This window comes from Aptenodytes forsteri, unplaced genomic scaffold (assembly GCF_000699145.1).
Source record: "Aptenodytes forsteri isolate BGI_AS27 unplaced genomic scaffold, ASM69914v1 Scaffold236, whole genome shotgun sequence".
Lineage (NCBI taxonomy): Eukaryota > Metazoa > Chordata > Aves > Sphenisciformes > Spheniscidae > Aptenodytes > Aptenodytes forsteri.
Window position 1 is genome coordinate 1,707,521 of NW_008794456.1, and position 11,617 is coordinate 1,719,137.

General features: G+C 58.8%; 2 protein-coding genes across 2 annotated transcripts in view; both read left to right on the top strand.

The window, feature by feature from the left end:
* SMYD5 (SMYD family member 5) overlaps positions 1–8,009 on the top strand; it is a 10,538-nt gene extending 2,529 nt beyond the window's left edge. Inside the window, exons 2-13 of the mRNA XM_009290718.2 lie at positions 218–326; positions 1,022–1,161; positions 1,388–1,509; positions 2,230–2,299; positions 2,734–2,838; positions 3,296–3,358; positions 3,581–3,651; positions 3,950–4,056; positions 4,619–4,675; positions 5,561–5,655; positions 5,918–5,988; positions 6,538–8,009. Coding sequence (XP_009288993.1) covers positions 218–326; positions 1,022–1,161; positions 1,388–1,509; positions 2,230–2,299; positions 2,734–2,838; positions 3,296–3,358; positions 3,581–3,651; positions 3,950–4,056; positions 4,619–4,675; positions 5,561–5,655; positions 5,918–5,988; positions 6,538–6,676 — 1,149 coding nt within the window. The 3' untranslated portion in view covers positions 6,677–8,009. The remainder of the gene's footprint in view (positions 1–217; positions 327–1,021; positions 1,162–1,387; positions 1,510–2,229; positions 2,300–2,733; positions 2,839–3,295; positions 3,359–3,580; positions 3,652–3,949; positions 4,057–4,618; positions 4,676–5,560; positions 5,656–5,917; positions 5,989–6,537) is intronic.
* Positions 1–11,617, top strand: part of CCT7 (chaperonin containing TCP1 subunit 7) — a 26,598-nt gene that overhangs the window by 618 nt on the left and 14,363 nt on the right. The window contains 1 exon segment of the mRNA XM_009290676.2: positions 9,759–9,770. Coding sequence (XP_009288951.2) covers positions 9,768–9,770 — 3 coding nt within the window. The 5' untranslated portion in view covers positions 9,759–9,767.

Below are 11,617 nucleotides of genomic sequence, written 5' to 3' on the forward strand. Positions count from 1 at the left end.
CAGCAGCGCCAAGGTGAGGCCGGCGATCCCGGCCGGTTCCCCCGCCGCGGGGGTCCCTCCCTTCCCTCACGCTGCGGCAGAGCCAATTTTCTGGGGGAAGAGGGGGTAAAAACCCGGCAGCGTCCCCTCAGGCTGGGCGGGGGGGGGGTGTACCCTCAGCCCACGGGTGGATTTTGGCTTCGGGTGCGTCCCCTGACCCACGCTTCTCCCTCGGCAGGGGAAAGGCTTGTTCGCCACCAAGAACATCCGCAAAGGGGAAACCGTCTTCGTGGAGAGGCCGGTGGTGTCATCCCAGTTCCTCTGGAACGCCCTGTACAACTACCGAGGTGAGCGGCCGGCGGTGGTGGCACGTCCCCGTCACCTGCCCTGGTGAGGTGACCGCGGAGTCCCGAAGGAGCTGCCTGGTTTTCAAGGAGGTTTGGGTTTGTCTTAGCACCGCTGGGAAGGTGGCCCTGCTGCCATTTCTACCTCTGCACTAAATGAACTGTTGACAAGTTGAAAATGCTGGGGGCGTTTGAGAGATGGTGACTTCCATCAACCTTGGAGGAGAGCACCACGTGCCACCATTGGGCACCATCTGTATGGGAACCCCGATTTTTTAGTGGCGTGGGTCCTATCCCAGTCTCACCGTGGCTGGGTACAGCCTGCGAAGGTGCCAGTGCTCTCTGGAGGCATCAGAACAAAAAATGAGTGTTTTAAGAGCAGGATTTTAAACTTTTTTGTCCTATGTAGAGCCTGCTGTGTGCTGAGCTCCGTCGCGGGTCAGCGACATGGGGACGCTTGCCATCGTACGGTCTTCCCAGCGTTACAGGGCAGCAGATGAGGGCTGGGGGGGTTTAAATTGCAGCAGAAATGGTCTTTCCTATGGAGGGAGCAGTAAGAGACTGGTGCCTCCAGCTCGGAGATGGTCCACTCTGATGGTGTTGGTACCAGTCGTGCTGTCTTGCCCCAGGCTCTGGTCCCTTTCCTTTTCGAAGACTGTGGTCTCACTGTGGCATCCATGCGTCTTGTCTCCCTGCAGCCTGCGATCACTGCCTGCGGGCTTTGGAGACGGCAGAGGAAAACGCCCAGCGGCTGCTGGGGAAGAGCTCACTGGTGCTCCCTCACCCAGAGCAGTGCAGCATCCGGAAAGACCTACACCAGCAGTGTCCCCGGTGCCAGGTACGGGGCTGCCGGGAGGGACCGTGGTCTTGTTGGGGTCGCTGACTCCTTTACAGCATCTAGCCAGGTAGTTGCGCTGCCCCGAGATGGGTGTCTGCCTTTCCCTTCTGCATCGCGATGGCTAAAGAGCTGGGGCTCAGATGGTCAGGGAGGGGGCACAGCTGGGCCTAGGACCCCCTTTTTCTGCTGCTGTAGCCAATGCCGGGCGCTGTGCCCCTCGCTCTAGGTGACGTACTGCAGCGCTGAATGCAGGCAGGCCGCTTTGGAGCAGTACCACCAGGTCCTCTGCCTTGGCCCGTCCCGTGATGACCCCACGCACCCCCTCAACAAGCTGCAGGAGGCATGGAGGTAGGGGACCGACCTGCCTGTTGCTCCACGGGCAGAGGAGGTGGCTCTCCTGGGCTGGGTGATGCTGCCTGGGACCAGGGCTGAGGACCGTCCTTGCTTTGCATCCCTGCATGGGGTAGCTGGAGGGTGGTGGTGGCCGTGGGACACTGCCCAGATCTAGCTGCTGGTTGGGCAGCAGGTGTATTTGTGTTGGCAGCGCAAGGGCTTGGAGACACAGCTGAGCAGTTCTTATTTTTCTCCCAGTAAGGAGCTACAAAGCACTGAGCTGTGCATCCCTCACTCCTGCAATTTTATAGTGCTCCTGCAGATCTCCAGCCTCTGGGAGATCCTCCTCGTAGCACCCCTGCGGGTACATAAATCGCTGTCCCTGCTTGCAGATGGCAAAATGGGCACAGAAGGGAGAAGCGACATCCCTGACCCAAAGATCGTCACAAACTACAGCACTTGCTGCAGTCCTGGGCTTTGTATGGGACCCAGGCCCTAGTTTAGCAGGATGGCAGGGGATTATTTGTATGCTCAGAGCAGGCAGGTGGGTGCAGGCTTCTCCTCGCCCCAAGCGGTGCTGGATCCCCACGCAGCGATGCTGCACTGGCTGCTTTGGTGTGATGGATGAGTGTGGGCCTGACCACATGGATGGCAGCTGCCTTTGCCTCCCTCCAGCTTCTTGTTTCCATACCAGCACGGATCTGCTCATCTCTTTTCTTCATTCTTATCCCCCAGAAACATGCATTATCCACCGGAGACTTCCAGCATCATGTTGATGGCCCGAATGGTCGCCACCGTCAAACAGGTATGTCTGCAGTTTGGAGCCACAGCTGCCGGTGTGTGGTTTCCTCATCCCGTTGTGGCTGTTATTCCCAAGGACTGATCTCTTCTCCAGCGGCTGGCGGGGTCCTGCTTGAATAGATTTCAACATCTAGTGGTCCCTGGTGATGGAGACAGCAGGCAGGAAAGGAGGTTCCTATGTCCTGAGCCAAGCAGGTCTTTTTTTCCGTACCAAAATAGTTAGTCAGAACTGAACCTTTCCTTTGGCTCTGTTTCTTTGGCCTGGCTTTCTCAGCGTTTATTCTGACAATAAACTACCACCATGCAGCTGCTTCTGGTGGTTCTTGATAGCAGGCTTGGATACCTCTGAGCTCAGCGGGGCTTGTCCTCTCCTCCCTCTCTCCTGGCTGGGGAGGAAAGCAGTGTTGGTGCAATGCCTTTGCTTGATACCTTTGTCAGGCTAAAGACAAGGACTGGTGGATCAAGGCCTTCTCCCAGTTCTGCAGTAAGACAGCAAACGAAGAAGAGGAGGTTGTGCACAAGCTGCTGGGCGACAAATTTAAGGTAAGAGCCTGGCAGCACTTGGATGTGTTGAATCCCCGAGCCTGCCCTCTCCCTGCCTGTGTCTGCAAGCCCTTGGGTGCAGAGGCCCCGTTACAGCTGGGATGGGAGACACTGGAAAACCCAGCCTCGAAGTGGGAGTGCAAAGCCCCCCGTTAGGGGCTGGCTGATCTGACAGAGAGGAAACATGGCTTAGAGGGCTTTGGGCTTGTGGTGCTTCAGTGGGACACGCTGCTCATTCCTGTGGTGGAGATGCTTCTGCTGTGGGATGGGACAGGGTGGTATTTAGCTGCAAAATGAGTGGCTTTTGCTGCTCTGAGGGCAGCAGCCTCTGGCCTTGCAGAGAAGGACGAGGAGCCTGACTCCTGAGCCTTCTAGCCTGTGCTGGGCTTGGCCTTCAGCCTGGGTCTGACTCCCAGCGGCGTCTCCCCACCCTGACGGTGTTGCCATGTCCTGCCAGGGCCAGCTGGAGCTGCTGCGGTTGCTCTTCACCGAAGCCCTTTACGACGAACATCTCAGCAGGGTGAGTTGAGCCGCCTTCCGCCTAGCCCAGGAGCGTGGCAGGACCCTCCGCTTGGCACCAGCCCCCCTGGGTCGTGTCTGCCCTGAAGGCCAGGGCTTCCCCTGGGACTCTACCCGTTCCTTGCTTCCCCCAAAGCTCCCTGTGGGATTTGAGGCACTTGCAGAGCGGGTTGCTGCCGCAGGCTGGCCTGGGCTCAGCTGCTTTCTCATCTCCCTTCTGCAGTGGTTCACTCCAGAAGGCTTTCAGTCTCTCTTTGCTCTCGTTGGGACCAATGGCCAAGGCATAGGAACAAGGTAATGGGGCTTTCTGGGTGCTCCTTGCAGGGCAGCAGAGATGTGGCATGGAGGGGATGTACAGTCTGTAAATCCACGCTGGCCTGGGTAATGGCTGGGTTCAGACGTAAGAGAGGGGGATGGAGAGGCAAACTTAAAAGCAGTCCTTCATCTTGGCTGTGTCCAACCCTTCCGTGTCCCTCTGCCAGACCTTGGCCACTCAGAGCCACTGATTTTAACCCTTGATCCCTCCTGCAAGGTCCCACCGTGTGCCGACAGCGCTGCGGGACTGTAACGGTGTCCCTCTGCTTCCCGACAGCTCTCTGAGCCAGTGGGTGCATGCTTGCGATGCGTTGGATCTCCCCATGCTGCAGCGAGAGGAGCTGGACGCCTTCATCGACCAGCTCTACAAGGACATCGAGAAGGGTGAGGCTCTGACGTGGCTGTGGGCAGCATCCAGCAGTGCTGTTTTCAGGAGACTGCTGGAGACTCTTGCCAGCATTCAGGGAATGGGAGAGGTTTCCACTGGGGACTGGGAGATCCCACTTCCCCTGGTCCATGCGAGCCATGCCTGCTGCCTTTGGCTCACGACGTGGATAGGGCAAGTCCAAGTTTGTGGGCAGCATGGCCCAGGTGAACTGCAGCAGGTTGGGGTGGCTGGAGGGCTGATCTGGAGGGATCCTGTGCAGGAAAGTCCCATCTACACTGAATGTTCAAAGACCTGTTTATCACTTATTTGACTGATGCAGCTGTGTGAGTACAGGGACAGACCAGGGAGCCTGTGGGTGCAAATCGTCATGTCCTCCACCCCCTCCCAGTGGGGAGGGAAGGGTGCTTTGGAAATCACCCTCCAACACCTGGCCCCCAAAGCAGTGCTGGCTGGGTGCGTTCAGCGTTGATGGACATCCCTTCGTGCTCGTGCTGAGCTGCGCTTGTGGAAGAGCCAGAACGGCCCATGCAAAGCTCTAACCCCCTCTCTGTGCTGCAGAGTCGGGAGAGTTCCTCAACTGCGAGGGATCAGGTCTCTACGTGCTCCAGAGCTGCTGTAAGTAACGCAAGGACTGGGAGGAAGACTGCTAGTGAGGAGAGAGATGTCCTGGGCTAGACTGGCTCACCTCTTCCTAAAAGCTTCTGGAGAAAGGGGTTTATGCTTCACATCCATGGGTAGGATGGGACTGGGTGGGTTGGGATGGGATGGGTGCTGCACTGGGGCCTGGCTGCTCTCTCGGGGTCTCCTGGCATCTCACCTAGCTATGAGGTGGTCAGTCCTGGCTTGAATGGACTTGGATGTGATATGGGCTCCGAGAGCCGCGTATGCAGTTAGCAAAGAGACTGTATCCGTCCTTGTCTGAGCAAAACGGAGGTGAACAAACCATGAAGGGAGGGAACCTTTCTAGGCTGGGCCATGGGGACGTAGGAGAGGATGTCCCAGCACCCGGAGCTGTTCTCTTTCACTCCTAAGCGTTAGTGGCGCAGCGGGGACGAGCAGGGCCTGGGGACTGGCTGCTGGGAGAGCTGCGAAGCAGGGAGAAAGTGCTGCCCTGTGCACCCTTCCCTCAGCACCTGGAGGCAGAGATGGTGCCATGCATCCCTGGGGTTGATCAAGGACAGCTCGCTCTCTCCAAGTGGTTTTTATGGTCTAAGGGAGAGCCCTGACCCTGCACCCTGCTCCGCTGGACCCCGTAGTCCCCAGTGTGAGCGGAGAGTGTCACGCTGGTGTCCCCCAGGTAGATGGGGTGGCTGCAGCATTGTGCTGCCTTATCCTTAGCCAGGCCGTGGCCCTCCCAGTTGCAGGCACTGGATCCCGCGTGCTCGGGCCACACAGAAGGGCAGGTACAAGCCCGGCGGGCTGTGTGGGGTCTCCAACCCTGCGTCTGTCTTCCCCTTCCCCTGGAGACACCCTCACAGCCGCGTCCCATCTTCCCCGTAGGTAACCACAGCTGCATCCCCAACGCCGAGACATCCTTCCCGGAAAACAACTTCCTCCTGCATCTGACAGCTCTGGAGGACATCGAAGCAGGAGAGGTGAGACAGTGGGGCCCGGATGAACCTGGGGTGGCATTGCACCTTGGCAGAGGGTCCCTGTGTCCCCTACATCCCTTGCAGACCCCAGCCCCGTACCTCCTGCCTCTTGCATTGTCCTGGCAGAGGAATTCACGCCTCATCCCATGTAGGGGCTGCCAGACCCCATGTTTCTGCCTGACTCTCAGAGGGACTGGTACAAATCGTGCTGTTTTGGGTTCGTGGGAAGCGATTCTCAGCCCAACCTGTTTCTCTTTGCTCGCAGGAAATCTGCATCAGTTATTTAGACTGCTGTCAGAGGGAGCGGAGCAGACACAGCCGCAACAAGATACTCAGGTAGGGGCTGCTTGGAGGAACCCGGGGGGGACACGATGCCCCTTTGCACCCCCAGGCAGTCAGTCTGGGCTACATCCCCACCTCGAGGCCCTGTGCGTGCCCTGGTGTGTGGCTGTGCATATAGCGTGTGGTGCTTTCGGTGCTTCGAGCTCCTTGCAGTTCTTATGTGTTGTAGCCTCAGGGACTGAGGATTTGGGCTCCCCCTCTTTCTCTGCAGGCTTGCACCACTCTGCAGTTCACTTCTGCAAACCCTTGCTGTCCCCACCCACCTTCCTTTTCCTTCTCTGCCCTTCAAGGGTAGGGGTTCCTGCTGATGGTCACCGTCCCCATGTCCCGTCACCCCTGCAGGGCTGAGAAAGCCCCCTCTCCACCCAGACTACCTCCACCCCACCTGAGCCCAGCATGATTGAACCCACAAACTCCTCCGGGTTTAACATATTTAGCCCCTTCCTGGCTGCTCTGTCCCCGGCCCCCTGCCCAGCAGCAGTGTTGGGATTGTGCCTCTCTCAACGCCGTCACTCTTTCTCCTTCTTCCTTCCCTTCCTCCAGGGAGAACTACTTGTTTACCTGCTCGTGTCCCAAGTGCCTAGCGCAAGCCGACGATGCCGACGTGACGTCGGACGAAGAAGAGGAGGGCGAAGGGGAGACGGATGATGCTGAGCTGGAGGATGAGATGACTGACGTTTGATCCTGGCCCCGGGCAAGAGGAGAGGGAAGGGACGGGGGGATCCTCCGAGAGGCAGCAGCTTTAATACTAGAAACAGGGTTGTGTTGTGGGGTCGGGTGGGAGGCCACGTGCCAGTGGCGGGTGCGGAGGTCTGGCAGAGTGGGGCAGCGGGGGAGCCGGAGGCAGGCCCTGCTCCCACCTGTCCTTGTTGTGCGCTGTGCGTGCGTGCGTGTGCGTGTGTGTGTCAGGCCGTCCCCGTCCTCCCTGTGAGGACAGGCTGTGAGCCGGTGGACCCCTGCCGCGTCCTGGTCCCTGGAGGGGCTGGCTGGTGCTTGCAGGGGAGGCTGGAGGGAGAGCAGGGTCCAACCAGCCCCTGGGACATCACGATGGTCACCTTGTGGCCACCTGCGAGGCTGCTCCACCGTGTCTGTGCCGGCCGTGGATGCGGAGGAGCATGTCCTTTCCTACCCGCAGGGATGAGTGGAATGCATGTGCGTGTATGTGTGTTTGTGCACAAGGGGTACTATTTAATGTCTATATTAGCACTATCTACACACTAAGGAGCTGGGGTCCTTATATATACTCCATTCCATGCCTTGGCTCGGCGAGCAGCAAGGGGCAAAACAATTTTGCAGGTGGGACAGAGACACCTTAAGGGTGGCTCAGATGCCCAAGTCCAGTGGGGAGAGTGGGGCCGACCTGGCAGGCGCCACACTCCCGCCTCGGCCCCATCCTTGACACGATGCAAAGCCCTGGGCAGCGATTGCCAGGCTGTTCGGGGAGGGGGAACGGGCCAGGCTGCTGCTAACCCAGCGCCGACAAGGGCTGCGGTGTTGCATAAGCAAAGTCACCGTCCAAAAGTCAAAAGACGTTTTGGGTTTTGCAGAGAGCGAGCCATCCCTCCGGGCCGTCTGTCTGCGGGCTGCTTCGGGAGCAGGATGCGCCCGAGCGGGAGCTGCCGTGCCCAGGGACGCAGCATGGTGCTGTGTGCTTCCCTGCACCGAGTGGCCCCGCGTGGAGACGTCACCGGCAGCTGAGCGTGTCATCCATGCCATGCTGCCAGCCGCTGATGAGGCCACACCGCTGTGTGCGGTGTCCCTGTCTGCGGACCACACGGCCGGAGGGAGAAGATGGCTCCAGGCAACGGACAGGCAGCAGGTTGGGGATGCACCCGGGGTATTTTCCTCCCCTCTTGGATTTTGGGGAGCCGCCAAAATTTCCTGCTGCCACTTTCTTTGGGACCGAGGGCGATGCAGTAGATGGGCACCTCTGACACAACCATCACCACCAGCCCTGCACCTCTCTGCTTGTCCCCAGCTGTCCCGGGGCCATGTCCCCTTCAGTGTTCATAATAAACCGAGACTGGTGAGAAGAGGGGCCGTGTCATTTGTGCTGGTAAACTGGAGGGTGGTGAGTGCAGAGACAAGGGCTGCCATCCAGAGGCTGATCCTGGTGGGAACACGGAGGTCTGGGGATGAGGGAATAGAAACTCGCCGAGGTCTGGGCTGTGGGTCTGCGACCAGCCCGCCCTTGGGGACGGATGTGGGAGGCAGTGCTGTCCCATGAGGCTGTTTCTGCCCTGGTGCGTGACTGATCCATGCTGCGCGGGGGTCTGACGTGAGCCCTGCCCCAGCTGCAGAGGGCACCTGGGGAAGTTTACTAGGAAAAATGTCGTCGGGGGGCGATAAGATTTGTTCCTTCATCCCCTGGCTGATGAAAAAAGAGAAACTCCCCTTTCTCTAAAACTTTTTCAGACTTCATTAGCTCAGACAAAAATACAGATGTTGGGCAAGCCCTGCTAGTACAGACCACTGTGAGTCTGTATCTCGCTCTCCCTCCCATCCCTGTCAGACCTCATCCACGTAATCCTGCATCCCTCTAAATCAGCAGCACAAATTACCGGTGGCATCTTACACATTGTTAAGATGTTTCTCGGGGAAGTGCTGGCCTGCTCTGGGCCATCACCTCCCTCCCAGAAAGTCACTACAAAGGGTGCTCGGTACCAGGCTCAAGGTTCCCACTGCGGGTGCTGGTGTTTGCCCTTCAGCCACATGCCGGCGGCAGCAGAAAGATCTCCTTGTTGCTGGATCCGGCGAGGCTGGGCGGTGGGATCCCTGGGGCGCTTTGGGACCCTTTGCTCAAACCTAGTCCCTGGGGCAAGCTCCTGGGATCCACCGAGAAGTCCTCGATCCGCCGCAGCCTCCCGCTGCTACCAGAAGGTCCAGGGGGGCTGCATCATTTCGTACGTGGGGATGCTGGTGACGTTGACGGGAATGGAGATGATGGCCCAGGGGAGCCCGTGCTGCTCCAGGGAGCGTCTGATCATGTACCTGGAAGAATAAAGAGGTGACGGGCACACCTGAGCGGCCGGAGTTGGGAGAGCGGAGCCCAGACGTGAGCGTAAACCACAAACCAGCTCAAAGAGAAACTCTGCAGATTAATTATGACTGCATCCACTAAAAATCTGGTTCACCACGCCCAGGTGGGACATGCTGATCACTGGGACCTCCACCTTTTTGTGGGGACAAGGCCATCGCTTGGCGCTTCCCGTGAGATGTTCCACACTTGGGAAGACAAGATGTCTGTCGGCCGAGGCACCTACCCGTCCCTGCCCAGCAGGAAGAGCGCGGGGATGTCGGCTGTCCGCCTGGTGCTGTCCTGGATCATCTCGATGTAGAAGCTGTCGTTATCGTAGGCGTTATCTGCGATGATCACTGCCCGCCCGCCATGCTCCTGGATCACACGCGTCTTCGACAGGAATGAGCAACCCCTGGGGCAGAGAGTGACTAATCTTTGGCGGCCGCAGGCAGATCCTTGGCAGGTACGAAACCTGCAAGTGCCAGAGACTGCCTGGAAATGTCCAAACCAGGGACTGTCTCCCTGGCCCCCCGCCTCCCCCAAACCCTGCTCCTCCTTGAGTCTGTATTTTAGGCACGGGCTGCCCATGCTCTGCCACTTTCTCCTAAGAAAAAATAAAACAAAATAGGGCTTTTTCCAACTTAGCACAGGCCGTTTTCTAAGAGACACAACGTGAAACGCTCTGGGGTAAGAGCACCCTCACGTTTCCCTTGTATACCCACCTGCGGTAAGTCAAGGCAAGAAGCCGGAGGTGATGGTAAAATGTGGCCATGGCACTGTCACCCTCTGTGCCACGGGCAGCTCCCCTCTTGCCCGAGGGTCCCCCCCAAACAGCTCCCGTGATGCCAGACGTACCCCCTCTCCACCAAGGCAATCTGGTCCTGGATGAAGACGCCATTATTCAGCTCTCCGCAAGCTTCGGGGGGATCCGCCGGGACCAGGTGGATCTGGTCGTACCTTGTGTTCTCCGAGAAGAAGACAGGCAGGGGTGAGTGAGGGGCGATCGGGGCTGCTCCCCGTCCCCAGCCCCACCGCGGCCATCCCCGCTGTCCCGTGCCCTGCTCATCCCCATGCAGGGTGTGCTTTTGGGGTGATTTAGGGCTCCCAGGTGCAGGGATGCTGGTTGCCCCTTTCCAGCCTCTGTAGAGCCATCCTGACCTCACTCAACAGCTTACCTAGATCTTGGTGTGACCATGGGGAGGGGAAACTGAGGCACGGCACGGTCCATACATACAAGTGCTCCTGGGGAACACATGCAGAGCCAGAAAGCATCTTTTCCTCTGGTCCTCGATGTTCCACGTGTTTCCTAGCAGATCTGCTCCTGCATCCCCATCCCGACCCCGGGTTTATTCAGGGAAAGGCCTCACATCTGTAGACCAGTTGGTTTATCTCTGCCGTTCCCCATGGGAGCCCGACCAGCCCTCCTGGGACACGGCTGTGCCTGCCTCAGCCCTTGGAGGAGGAAAGAGTGGGGCGTGTGCTCCCTGAACACACGTGGGACCAAACTTCTCCTCCGAAAGCCTGCTGAGGCCGAAGGCAGGGACCGGCGCGTGCCTCCTTCCTAAGGGAAGGCTCACGGAAGAGCAGTTAGCTCCATTTTCATAAGAGGCTTCAAATCACCGGGCCCCGCAATGGAGAAATATCAGGATGGGGGGGACCCACGACAAATTCAGTTCTTAATACTTACAAACACACCACCAAAATCCTTGGCCAGAGTGGCGGTGAAGATGTAGCGGATGTCTCCAGGGCTCAGCACTTGGAAATACAAGTATTCATGGATGCGTAAACCTGGGTGTGCGTGGAGAGAGGTGAGAGGCAGAGAAAACAAAAGGGAAAACCCCTGAAAAAAGGGAAAATACCCAGCTACCGCTCCTGAACTGCGCCACGCTGAAGGGAACACGCCCTTTGGCAATGCCAGCTCCTGGCTGGGCCCGAGGACCCAAAATGCCGGGTTCAGCCTGGGGTGCTGCGAGGGGAGATGCCCCAGCACCCAGGAGCACAGAGACGACGGGGGAAAGGCACCGGGACTGGGGTGCACAAGGGGAAGGGGAAAATGAAGCCAGACCATGGAGGGGATAGGGGTGACATACACCCGGATCGAGGTGCACAGAGGGGAAATGCGCTTGGACTGAGGCACCCTGAAAAGAAATGCACCTGGGACGGGGCGCTGGGTGGGGAAATGCAATGGGGCCAGGGTGCACCAAGGGGAAATGCACCCGGATTATGGGGCGGGAGGGGAAATGCAATGGGGCTGGGGTGCAGTGATGGGAAACGCACCCGGATCGTGATGCGGGAGGCAAAACGCACCCGGATCGCGGTGCATGGAGGGGGGAAACACCCGGATCGCGATGCGGGAGGCAAAACGCACCCGGATCGCAGTGCACGGAGGGGAAACACACCCGGATCGCGGTGCATGGAAGTAAAATGCACCCAGATTGGGGTGCAGGAGGGGAAATGCACCCAGAACGAGGTGCTGGATGGGGAAATGCAATGGGGCCGGGGTGCACCGAGGGAAAATGCACCTGGATCGTGATGCACCAAGGGGAAACGCACCCGGACCGGGGTGCAGGAGGGGAAATGCAATGGGGCCGGGGTGCACGGGGG